We start from the raw sequence: 13,494 nt of genomic DNA, 5'->3' as shown, positions 1-13,494 counted from the left end.
TCCTTCAGTGATGTTGCTGATGGACCACTTCTGTCCATCTCTACCAAGCCTGCCTGCTTTTCTGAGTTACTTAAATCATTGATCCTTCCTATTTAATTTTTCTTCTCTTTCTAAATCCTTGGCCTGCTATAACAGGTGCTCACTCCCCCTGTCATTCTGGGGCTCCTCCCATTCCATCATGAGGCTGATTTTAAGGAACATGGCTTTTTCCCTCTTCTCCCTCTTCCTGAAAGTTGACAATACTTACAGTTTATGTGCTCTAATGTTTCTCTTTTAAACCCTAAAAAATTATCACTGAACTTCCTTCAGATTCCCTTTTCTAATTATTAAAAAAAATAAGAACCCAAACAGGGAATTCCAATTTTCCCTATAGACTGCTACTTCTAAAACCAAAGTCCAAAAAGGAATCCACTATGAAACCAAACATTGCCAAGATAGGACACCGTTTCCATGCCAGCCCTTTCATTGGCAAGGGTTAGATAAACAGAGTACTTTGCATTATTTTCAATGGGTAGGAACTGAAGTAGACTTCATGTAATAACATCCGAGAACATAGAATCCAACATAAAGAAGAGACCTACATAACGCAGCAACCTCCCTAAAGTGCAAAGAGAGGAGAATGTAGGTTCTTTAGTTCTGGGGAGGGAATATCAACACATACAGAACTCATGTGCTATACTGGGTGGGGAGTAGCATGAGCCAGGTACCATGCTATCATCCTGGAACATGGAGCAGACTTGCAGTAGCCACCACTCTCCTGTACCATTCTTTCTGATAGAATGTTTATTAAACATATGCAAAAGTAATTTATTCATGACTTTAAGAAAACCCAGGATATATGTTAGTTTAGTCTAGTTCTCACTCAGTAATAAAAGCTACCCTAAATCTCAGAGACTTAAAGTAAGATACTTCTCCATTGGCATGCCAGTTCTTAATCATGTAGTTGATCAGGGATGCAGTCTCATTCAACAGTCATGATAACAAACTAAGATTAGACTCTTGAAGCTTCCATTCCAAAGGATCTTAGACCATCAGCAAAACTAGTCATTCCTCTACACTTAGTCATCCAGGAGCAGTCACTCTGAGTCCTGATGGATACAGCACTAATGGTCTCTACACAGAAAGACTTAGGTGAAACCTACCTCACTCTAAGGAGGTTCACCATGGTTGGGTGACAGACACACCTCTGTGTAGTGCACAAGATATGAGTTTTACAGGAGTCCCCAAAGGAGAGGCAAAGGACATCTCCTTCTGCTTCCTCCTGACTGGATTTCTCTTTTTAAAGACCCTGATTCTAAAAGTCCATGCCAACATTTCAGTTTTTATATTACAATTTAAATAACACCACCAGAGAGTCAACCTTAAATACTAGCTTGTCACTGATAAAATGTCAGTACCCTGTTTCTGAGGACCATCCTTAAAAAGAAGGACAGCAAATGAGTCAGCCATGGGCATTTTCGACTCATGTGATGTGAACAATATTTGGAGATGACCAACCAAATTATTTCAGATGTGATAACAATGCTGAGCTTTTTCAAAAGTTCAAGGGTGCTTTGGGATAAAGTGACAGGGACTTTTCTCAGGGATTTTGTGTTTGGATGAGTGAGGGCAGAGAATGCTTGGCTTCTAGACTGCTTCTCTTAAGTGACTGTGGTGGTGTGGATAAGAATGTACCCGCAGGCTCCCACATTTCAATGTTTAGTCACCAGGGAGAGGAACTGTTTGAAAGGATTGTAAGGATCACGAGATGTGGCATTGTTGGAGTAGATATGGCCTTGTTGTAGGAAGTGTGTCACTAGCGGCAGGCTTTGAGATTTCAAAAGTTCATGCCAGCCCCAAGTGCACTCTTTCTGTTTCTTGTGGATCAGTGTAGACCTCTCAGCTGTTTCTCTAGCACCATGTCTGCTTGTCTGCCACTATGCTTTGTGCTATGATAATAATGGACTAAACCTGTGGAACTATAAGATAGCCCCAAATAAATGCTTTCTTTTATAAAAGTTGTTTTTGTCATGGTGTCTCTTCACAGCAATGGAACAGTGACTAAGATACCAATGTAACTAAAACAAGGTTCAAACAGGGTAGAGGGCATGTTGCTGAGTAGAGAGAATATACAAGTGCCTGTGATTGTCTGTCTTACATCTGATATCAGCTGACCCTTCTGGTCTTGTCCAAGTCCTAAGGAGACAAAGGCTATAAGAGACAAGAGACAAAAGAGAAAGCCCTATGACTAGAGGTGTATGATGATGGCAGGGAGGAGAAAGGAGAGGAGATTAGTTTGAGGGCAGGGTCTGGATGATGAAGTCTGCACTTGGCTAAGTTTCTCCTTGTGTTCTTAGCCCCATGTTCTAGGATTGACAGGATCCCACAAGTCAGAGAATATGCTTTACGAATCAATTTGGCTGCACAAAGCTTTAACCAATCAGGGAGATTTAGGATTAAATACAGTATAAGAAGCATCTGTAGAGCCACTGTATTTGTTGCTTACCTTGGTAACTGAGTTTAAATCCTTGCCGGTTCTGTGAGTGGTCACTATAGAAACGGATGAGGGTCTCATGTGTGGTACTCAGCAGTGATGCAGGCAGGTCAGGGCCACTGAACTGACCCATCATTGGACTGCTGTGGTAAGGGCCATTCTGGATCTCTAGGTAGTCATGGTTGGCTTCAGTTGAGAAATTCAGAAATTGAATATGCGCACCTATAAGGAAACATGCAGTTTTCAGAAAATTTATGATAATGTATCCAAGATCATGGCTGATCAAACACATACACACACACACACACACACACACACACATATATATATATATATATATATATGTGGGGGGGAGAAAATACTGTATCTTTGAAGACATACCTTGGCTTAGCTTAACTCTATGTGATACTTCTCTGCATAGTTCATATCCACAAATCAATTTTTGTGAAGTATGAGTACTTCCAGCACCATTTCACAGAGAGACACAGACACTGTTCTTAGAATAGTAATTTAAGGACATGTCATAACAACAATGATTATAACCCAAACACAAGGCTGGCATCATACATGACGTCATCCACATGTTACTTGTGATTTTCTCAAAGAAGTCAATACTAAATTAAAAACACAAAAAGGTCTTCAACATGAGTAATAGTACTTGTTTCCAAGCCTGAAGAGACATGTTCAATCTCTGAGATCCACATGGAAGGTGGAAGGAGATAACCAACTCCTGTAAACTGTCCTCCAACCTCCACACATATGTAGTGTGAGCACACACATGGGCATAGATACATAAACACACAAAAAATGAATGCAATGTTCTTCTAGAGGTCAATTCCTATATTAACTGGGTTATTATATCACTGCATAAAAGATTCTTTGGATAAGCAGGGATTATGTTTAATTTGCATCACATGTAAAGCAAGGTACAGAGGCTCCCAAGAAACCGAGTCTGATAAACGTCATTGTGACTCTCAGGGTCAAGGTCAAGTTCGAAATACAGCAGACTGGCTTATCTTAATGTACCACCAGGATGTGGTCCTCATTGATTTCGTGTGGATGAGCTATGGCTGATAAAGCAGAAGGAAGCCCAACCAAGACCGTTTAGAGCCTTTTTCTATGGTGCATGGCCTTTGGATATTTGAAAGCTGGCTCTAAACTGTTTAATTTGCTTGACTATTTGAAACAGAACCCCGGTGGCTTTAGTCTTTCAATAAATCCATGAATGAGTTTAGCAATGGAATATAAACTTTGAATATTAATAATACAATAAAATTAACTTTTCATCATTTTTCTCCCTTCCCCGTCAGGTGGTTCTAGAGAGAAAACCCATGCAATACTAGTGTCCTGTCATGGAGTTACAACCCATTCCCTCTTGATTTTGATGATAAATAGTGAATTTTCATCAAATATATTATGTCCTATTTTGAAAAGTTATATCTAGTGCTTACATGAGCTATGCTAGCTAAGAGCAGTTATGGATAAAATGGCGCCTATCCAAGGAAGAAAGTGACAAAAAGTCAGGCAAGTGAAGAACTACCAAGGAGAGCTAAGGAAGGAGTTGTGGGGAAGGCAGAACTAAAGGTTCCATAAATTGAAAATCTTACAAGGAAAATTTCAGGAGGGACACATATCAAACTATTGTCCTTCTAATTGGCTTAGCATGAGGTCAGAATCTCATTTACCAACTTCTCTCTCCAAAATCAAAAGTGGGGCGATGCCTACTGCCATTGTAATTTTAGAGGGACCACAGAGGCCCGGCAGTATAAGGTGCTACAGGAAGGTCACAGTGAGATTTCCATTCAGCTCGGATTGATGCAGTTCTTGCTTCTTGTGGATAGCTATGACAGGAGCTAGACCATAGCTAATCACCTCGTGACTCCAGTGCGTTCTTCTTCTTAGAGCAAAGGAGTTTGTACCACATTTGTTCAATGTGGTTCAAAGGGGGAAGAAGGAGAGCAAGTAGCAGACATGAAAGTTAGAAGAGAAAGATCATCAATTAGTAAGCCAAAATTTGAAAATTCCCAAGTAAGTGTTGGCTTCATCTTCCATCATGCTGGCAGATACACAGCTGTTTCATTAGGAAGCAGGTAAGGGATGCCCAATCTGTTGTTGTTGGGTACAACAATTCAGAAGAAATTCAAAGATTGCAGCCACACCAAAAGCCAACCACATGGAAGACAGCCAACATCTAAACAGTAGAGGGTGGAGAAAAGCAGGCTTTCTTACTCCCATGAAATTAAAGTTGAAAAGGAAGTAGAACTATGATAGTTATACTAATGTGAGCAAAATTACCATTTTAAGAGGGATAAAGTATCCTGCCATACATCATATTACCTAATACCTATCAGCAAATGAAACTAAGCTTGGCTCTAATCTGACTTAAAGTGGGATTGTATCGCTATCTAACTTCTAACAAACTTCTTCCAATTTGACATTAAAGAGCCCAATTGAAGGGATTAGAACAAACACATCCTAGTCATCCTTTTATTATCTCACAGAATATTCTAAAACTCTATGAATATAGCAAGAAAGATAATCACAGACTCTATCTCTGTTGAAATTTGCACAGCACACTTTCATCTGGTTGTAGTTATGCTCTGAGGATAAGGTGCCAGTGTGGAGTCCACTGCATAAAGGATTTGGCTTCCAGCTCCGACAAAGCTTTAAATAGTAATATGGTCCTGACTTTGGAGCAAAGCCCTGATCTTCAGCAGATGGAATTTATGCATATTACATTATCGACTATGTGTATAGCAAACCATCTGAAAGACCATTTATACTTCCCTCATGGTAGCAGATGGTCCACACATTTTATAATTTAGGATATCTTTTTGTGAAGTCATAGTACAGTAGTTTATAAATAAAGGAATCATGATAAAACAGAAAAGAAATAAAAATAACCAATAGAATAGCTAGGATATATTTCCCTTAACTGCATCTTAATCTATAGTCAAGAAAACAGACCCAGGGATTCTAAGTAGATTCCACTTCACTTAAGCAGAACACACAAAAGCCTAAATCAGTGAAAAGGAAGAAAATAGCCCCAAACTATGAAGACTGTGGCTACTGAGACAGAAACCAGTTAAATGGTCCTTGATGCCTAGTCTAGGCTAGGCATGAGAGGTAGAAAAGTAAGAAGTAACTATTATATAATGCTAACCTTTGAGCTTCCTCAGGTTTGTAAAAGCATCTTGAGGAACAGGAACAATAACTGTTTTGGCATTTAAATGAAGAATGTGTGGGTAGGAAAAGGTACTCCAAGAAGTCATGATTGTTGGATGAAATTCCCAATGCTAACACTGGGCTACCTACCTATATGCTTTTGTCCAAGGAGACCCATAAGGCCTCATAAGTCATAAAGTTATTTCCACTACTGGTGGTTACATGCCAGAACTAGGTGGGAAGTTGGTGTTGCTAAAGATCCTTGCATGTTTTAGCTTCAGGACATAGGGACATCAGACTGTGACCTACCTGGAAACTGTCTCCTTGTAGGCTGGCTTTCACATGAGATGCCTGGGGAGAATGTGTCACTAACTGTCCTGGTTATGGGACTACATGCTACAGCAGCAATATATCGTAAGTCAAGGTATGCCTTCTGGTACATTCATGGCACAATTGTCATGGATATCAATTGCTTGGATTGAAGGCCTGATCCATAGAAGGGAGTTTAGATCTGGAACATTGAGTCAGGCAGAGGAGGTCATAGGCTTCAGTGAATAATCAATGGCTATTTTTCATTAAATTGATGTGATGAGTCAAGGGGTACATATCTGAACACCAAAGGGGTAGAATGTTGTTCTCTAAATCAAAACACACCTTGCTGGAGAAAGGTGCAAGGCTCTTTAAAACTTTTGTAGTAAATGAAATTCATAAGACTCTAGAAGTAAACAACACTCAGAAGTCTCAGGAAGTTCCTAAAATTACAAGATTGACAAAGACCCTCCACAAGATTAAAGATAAGCAGTAAGAACTGCTGTGAACCATAGGACTCTGAGTCACTAAGCTGTCTATAAGTTGTGCAGGCTGCTCCAAGGATGCAGCCTTCAAGAGTTGTTGTGTATGCTGTGCTGGAACTTTTGGTGAAGTAGCTGCCGTGAGACATCTATAGATCTGTAAGTAACCCCTCAATAATACTCCCATAAGTGACGTCAACAACTCACTGATTCACTAAGTTATAACTGGGTGGAATTATTTCTTTGATCTGCCATTGGTTCCTTATCTATACAGCTATGTCTTCCAAGGAAAAGTCACTTGACTATGCCATGGGTTTTGTTCTCCTACCTGTCCTTTGCCATGTGACTTCTTAGGTCAAGACTCCACGTGTTGGACCTCTTGGGATATCCTGGTAAGCTCCCCACTTACCATGTCTAGTTAATCAAGTGTTAGCTGACAACATCATATGCCATGTACCTAGCCAAGCCAGGCAGGGCCTTTGTCCCATTGTTCTCTTATGAGCAAGTTGGCCAGTTATGTCCTGTCTACATGTTGCTGTCATGGGCATAGCTCTTCAAGGGAAATGCTTTGAAATCTCCATGATTTTCTAGGACAATGGTTTATATATAGCTTCTATTCATTCCTAGTCCATACACCAAGTGTTTGTGTCTAGGTGCCCAGTTACTACTACCTCGGACCTTCAATGAGTTCCCCCTACCCTTGGTGTATCTACAGTGTGGCGTTAGAGGAAAGAGAGGAGCTGAAAGCGCAGATAAAGTGACTACATCAAAAAGGAAGGCACAAGGTAGGTGAAGAGTATCATGGGAGAAAATTGGAGACTTGCCCAAAGATCATGTGCTTCTAAAGTTAGGGCAAAATACGATTTTAATGTTCATAACAAAATTAAAAATTTTATAAAGCAGAAAACCTGAACATTAATAGCTAAACACACCTTAAAATTTCACAAACCAATAATCAACATAGTATTGTAACTAAAAAGTTAGTAAGATGCTGTATTTACAAATTTATGTTATATTGCATCTAGTATCTATCATAATATGAAATCCCTAAAATTCCCACAGAGTCACCACTCCTGAATGCCAGAACTAGACAAGAATAGGCAGAGATGTCAATGAAGACACTGACGACTTAGGGATGCTGTGTCATGGCATCTTTCCGATAATTAAATTTGCCTAGAAGAGAAACACGTAACTGAGTGAATGTTTTAGAATAACTTCACATGCTCTCAATGTCATTCTGTCAAAGCTCTGCTTAAATCTGTAATCTACTTTCAATTAAACACACAGTTAAGGCAGTGGATCATCACACATTAGTCACTTGAGGAGACTCTGTTGGTGGAACGATTCCTGGCTCACTCACCGTAGCCAATGGGCAGCGATATCTTCCAGGTGCAGTCCAAGTTGTTGGGGTATGAACCTGGGAACCCTGGGCTCAGGATCACTCCACTCATGCTTGTCAGTGTCCCTCCACAGGTAGCTGTTAAACACAAAATGACAGGAGTCTCCTAGAGTTTTGTATTCAGCAAGGACAACTAACCTAACATGGCGTACTGGACCACACTGGAAAAGAGAAAGTCCACAGGCGGCGCCTAGAAACAGCCTGTCATGGAGAACCATGGATGTTGGTCAGAGAGGGGCCCAGCTTCCCTCCTCTCTATTGCATACTTTGGAATAAAGAGTCTTCTCCCCTTGCCTTCTGGCACTACAGGCTCTTAGCAAGGTCAGCTGGTCTAACAGTACATTTCAAACAGGCATCAAGTTGACTTTGACTTTTAGCTGTTGTTTGCGGTAGTATTGCTACCTATCTATTGATTGTTCACTTGGGCTCCTACTGTGTGGAAAATGAGTACCACCCCTGAAGCCTCACAGCAGTCATAAAGCCTGATATTCAGGTATCTGCCACCCACCCAATGACAGATGGAACATGTCAATAAAATAAGAAATTAGCCTGAAGGTTCACCACTGGGAAAACCTTCTCTTCTCCAGGATGCTCCAGCTCCATTTGGTTCTGGAGTCCCAGTGTCCTTAGTAGACCTGGTCCTCGGAGTCCCTTCCATGGCAACCACTTATCTCAGAAAACTCCATGTCATGAAGACAGAAAGTCTCTGTATTTTAATTATGCATACATTGCTCTGTTGTGTCTGATTGATGTTTGTCAGTAAAGAAACAGGGCTGATTTTATAACAATACAAACATCTGTTTACATTAGCCACAAGGCTGGTTTACCAGGAGCCCTAGGGGTTGACTATTTGTGATGGGTTAAAAAGACAATTTTATGTATATTCAACTAACAAGGCAAATGATGTCACCTCTTATCTAGAGGATAATGTAAAGAAATTTCTCTTATTCTAAGCATTCAGTTCATGTTTTCAGAAATCTCTGCCAGAAAGCCATGAACATGTTCCATAGGGTCTTTTAATTTTCAAATTCTTTTCAGTCATTAAGTTTAGATCTCTTTACCCAATAAGTGCAAACTTCATGTGAGGAAATGTGTAAAAGCCAACTTCTGTAGACTGGGGTTAGTTGCTCAAGACAGGCCATTGAGACCTGACTTTAAACATTCTTTATATTCAAAAAACAACCGCAAGAACTTAAAGGTATCTTCTTCTGCTATGAGTTATGATTCTAGATGCCACCTCAGATGACACTGGCATGTCTGTAAGTTAGAGAGTAGCCCAGAAGGGAACTTTAAACTGGTGAGAGTCATGTGTGATGTGCAGACACCTCATGTGTGGTGTCTGGGCCTGCACTGGGCTGAAGCCACGCCAGTATCAGCTAAACCAAAGCATCTCTCCATATAGGACCCTCTAGCTGAAAGATGGGGATTATGGTACCACTCACAAGGAGGATCAAAGAAAATGGCCACAGAGACAGGAAGATGAATGTCTGATGATGGTGACTGTTCTAAGAAGGCCCTTTTGATTTTGAGTATGAATTTAAAAAAAAGAATCCAGTGTCATGAATGATAAACATCTGTTATGGAATCTCCACCCCTTTGGAGGAAGATTGGCACAGTTATCCTAAGCAGGAGATGGCACCAAGATGGAGTGACAGGTGCCATCCTCAATGTTGTTATCCATCCTGAACATAGGACAGGGGCAGTGTGCTGGATCCCATGAGCATCTAGATACTAGACACAGGGTGTCTTCTTAGTCAGCACAGGTCAACCTTGTACATATAAAAAGGGCAAGCTGATGAACTTGAGACCCGAACTCCCTGAAGCTGTGATTCTATCTACCTTGCTATGGGATATTGAGAGAGACCCATTGCCAGTATGCTGTGTTTTCAAATGTTTTATGCATATGAGTAATTTGGCAGTACATATGCCAATGTAACATGTATGTAACTGATATGTACAACAGAGGAATTACAGACAGTTGTGAGCCACCACCATGTGGGTTCTGGGAACTGAACTCAGGTCCTCTGGATGAACAGCTAGTGCTCTTAACCACTGAGCCATCTCTTCAGCCTCAGACTTGCTGTGTTCCCTAATGGCCAAGCAGAGGCTACTTCCTAGTTTCTTTGAGCCCCTTTAACCTCTCCTCCTGTTCATTCCTCAGGCATACCACCTCCTGCTCAGCAGGCAGCCTAATGCAAATGCTGCATTCCAAGAGACAGGTAAGCCTTGCTAGAGAACATCAGGGACTTTGCATTTTCCTGTGTTTATACATTTTATTTTGTGCAGATTTTTCATGTTCTGGACACAATAGATGTATTTTTATGCCAAGGCACAGGCCACATGCTGTTGAAAACCCCACAGTGCTATAAGTCTCCAGTCCCACCTGCCCCAGTAGGAACTGATGGGGGCCCTGGCAAGCTGCCTTGTCCCTCCAGGGCTTGATGGGATATTAAAAACAGTCAGCCTTAGTTAAGCACTGAGAACAGAGCCTGGCACTCCATGAGAAAGTGGCTTATGTACCTTGACTCCATTAGTTCTGCGATTATAAGGAATTAGGACATGAGACTTCTAGGAAGCCAGGGAGTAAAATATTATCTCTCTACAGACTCCTAACTTCTTCAGCTCAGATAAATCTGGAGCTAACAGCTACAAAATGCTTTGATTTCTTATGTCAGTCTTCAAGGCTCAACGCAGCCATGTGTGAGTTTTGACAATGGGGGATCTCTCTGCGTGCCTTGTCAAAAATTGTAGATGTTGATGCAACTTCAGTGTTTGCTAATATATATATATAAAAGAAAAAACATATTAGAGAACATGTAAAAGTCACATGTCTTGCTAATGTAAGTTAGTTATTCAAATTCAAATAAAACAATGTCTCATAAAGCACAGAGCAAACACAATGCCCTCATTTGAATATGTACACTGGAAGTCAATTCACCTTCAGAGTTGAAAGAATTGAAATTGCTAAGTGTGGAGAATGGTAGTTTGCAGGAAGACGGATGCTCTTTGTAAGCATCTTTAGGTTCCTGGATATCCTTTGGCTTCTTCCAGACCAAGGCTGGGATATAAACCTCTGTTTTACACAAGGAGCTTTTGGTGTGGAAGGCATGTTAAACAGAGGAATTTATGTTCGTGTGTCACAAATAAAATACTGGTCTCTGAGGAAGAATGCTCCCTTGGAAGAGAATATGATGGAGAACACAGATGGGGATTATTTCCCGAGCAAGGCCACTAAAGAGAATGGAGTTCTGTTTGCTCACCATGTTTGGGGCCGTACATTATCCTCTGCACACAGTCACAGTCAAGCCAGTTAAACTGTGTATTCTTCAAAATCATTGCCTAGCTAAGATTTGTTTGGGAAGCAGGGGGATCGGGATGCCAGTGAAGCATGCAACAGTTATCATCTTGTTGACCTTGTGGACCAGCACACTGTATGATCATGGTCAACAGAGTAAGTCCTAAAACTGAGACCAGCCCAGAGGATAATGTGTCACAAGCTTGGAAGTTGCTTCACTAGCGGACACGGTCGGTCTTTTCTCTTCCAGCAGGTCCCAGGCAACAGGGGCTGCCTGAGTGTGATGTGGACACCAGAGATCTGAATGTGACAACAGCTGAGCCCAGTGTGGGGGGGACCCAGGAGACTCAGGAATTGTCAGAGAGCTGCTTCCATAGAAAGCCAGGCTCTTAGACACTGACACAGACCTTATTTTGGAATGTCAGTCTAACAAATTGCATGATGACCCAGGTATGCCTGTTGTCAAAGACCTCTGGGTTGTAAGAGGATAACATAAATGATGCTAACGGTTCTAAACTGCATGAACAGCCAGCTAACCCAGGCACAAGGGCCAGAGACAGAGAGTAGGAATTTGACAGGTAATGTTAAGACTTGCCCCAAACTCAAGAGCACCCAAATCCCCTCCATACTATCTGACAGCCGTGTATGCAAAAAAGGAAAACAATCAAAAGCTGGGTTTAAAACTGCATGATAAACAACTTAAGAACATTTTGCATAACAACAAGCTCATTGCCACTGGGTTTGTTGCTGCCCACAGGCTGTCATGCCAGCTGCCCAGTGAACCAGAGTGAACTACAGGAGGTGAGCACAGTCTCCGGGGTGAGTCTAGGAGAAGGCAGACACTGGTTGTGACTGCAGGATGGCGATGTCACCCACAAACTCTGGGGGAGCTGATCCTATGGCTCTGGTGAAGTGGTTGGATGCAGGGTGACTTGGACTTAGATGCTTTGGGCCTCAGGCACAGGTTCTTTCCACTCAACAGGCAGTGTGTTGTCCAGTGCTTATAAGGGAGCCTACACATAGCCGCCACCGGGCCCTTCAATGTGGAATACAACATGCGGATTTCTGGAGATTCAATGGCTTGCTGGTAATTCTGAGCTTGGCTTCTACAAACATGCATATCCCGAGGCTAACAGCATGTTTAGAAAAACCACTCAGCCTGTCAGAGTTGTTACCACCCTCCTTTGTAGATTAATAAATGGGGATTTTGGCATGGTTTTGAGCTGTTTGGCACCTTGAGCTGGGAGAATCAGAGCTTCCTTGTATAGCCCCTCCCATTCCCAAAAAAAGCTGAACTTTGAATTTCGCAGGGAGCTTCTCATTGCATTCATGTGACTTTACCCCACATGACCGTGCTCTCCAACAATGTGTGCTTCCAGAGGGACAGTGTGTGCTTTAAGTGGGACAGCGAAGGGCATAGGGTGAAGCAGGCTGCCTGAATAATGGTCACTCAGCCAGGCTATGCAAGATGTACTTACCAATACACAAGGGGGAGGGGTAATTCCAGCGGCGTACAGTCCCCGGCATACAGGAAATGTGTGAGCGTCCCTGTTGAAAAGAAAACCACCAAGCTTGTTTGTTAACTGCAGGACAGTATTTAGGAACGAATCCTATGGGGACTTCTCTATGTCCCTTTAAAAACCATGACTCTGACTATCATTCATGAGTCTCATTTGGAATCAATAAATTAATACAGACAAGATCATTTTGACTAACAAAATCTTGACTGTGTAAAAAGGCAACATTTCGGGTGACTTTTCACCATGTTCAAGGAGGACAAATCAAATGGGGTCAAGAATGTCTTCTTTCCCCCAGCAAGAGTAACATCATGGCATTTGGCTTGAGGTGAGAGTGACTGGTGACTAATGGCATGGAGGGACAGGGGCAGTGCTAGAATTTTCTGCCAGCCCATTTGGGGGTAACTTTCCTGACTCTGCATCTGCAGAAGCTGTACATGGTCACTGTCGGTCTAACCTTCGCAGTATAACACGCAGATCAGTAGACCCTGCCTGGTCTACTGGAGAGCAGCTCATAGCTTCTATTTGTCTGAGCTGAAATGAACCCTCACAACTCAGGGTCTTGTGATTCCCCAAGACAGCACTAATATACCTCTCACTTTCAAAACTTGAGCTTCCTCTTCTAAAGACTAAATAACAGGGGAGAGATTCGTGAGGATGCTCTGTGCTGAACTCTCTCTAAAATGAAGGCTCCAGATCAGCAGTGGTTTTCAACCTTGCTAATGCTGAGACTCTTTAAGACAATTTCCCATAGTGTGGTGACCCCGACCATAAAATTATTTTTGCTGCTACTTTAGAACCCTAATTTTCTACTGTTATGAATTATAATGTAAATATCTGATAAGCAGATGGTC

General features: G+C 41.8%; 1 protein-coding gene across 1 annotated transcript in view; it reads right to left on the bottom strand.

Annotated features, from left to right (window-relative positions):
• Csmd1 (CUB and Sushi multiple domains 1) overlaps window positions 1-13,494 on the bottom strand; it is a 1,489,308-nt gene that overhangs the window by 116,022 nt on the left and 1,359,792 nt on the right. The window contains exons 39-41 of the mRNA XM_005082604.4: window positions 12,602-12,671; window positions 7,790-7,906; window positions 2,486-2,695 (exon numbers count right to left, since the gene is read on the bottom strand). Of these exons, the coding sequence (XP_005082661.1) occupies window positions 2,486-2,695; window positions 7,790-7,906; window positions 12,602-12,671 (397 nt within the window). The remainder of the gene's footprint in view (window positions 1-2,485; window positions 2,696-7,789; window positions 7,907-12,601; window positions 12,672-13,494) is intronic.

This window comes from Mesocricetus auratus, unplaced genomic scaffold, assembly GCF_017639785.1.
Source record: "Mesocricetus auratus isolate SY011 unplaced genomic scaffold, BCM_Maur_2.0 Super-Scaffold_100031, whole genome shotgun sequence".
Lineage (NCBI taxonomy): Eukaryota > Metazoa > Chordata > Mammalia > Rodentia > Cricetidae > Mesocricetus > Mesocricetus auratus.
The sequence above is the reverse complement of the archived record's forward strand: the minus strand, read 5'-3'. Positions and strand labels throughout refer to the sequence as shown.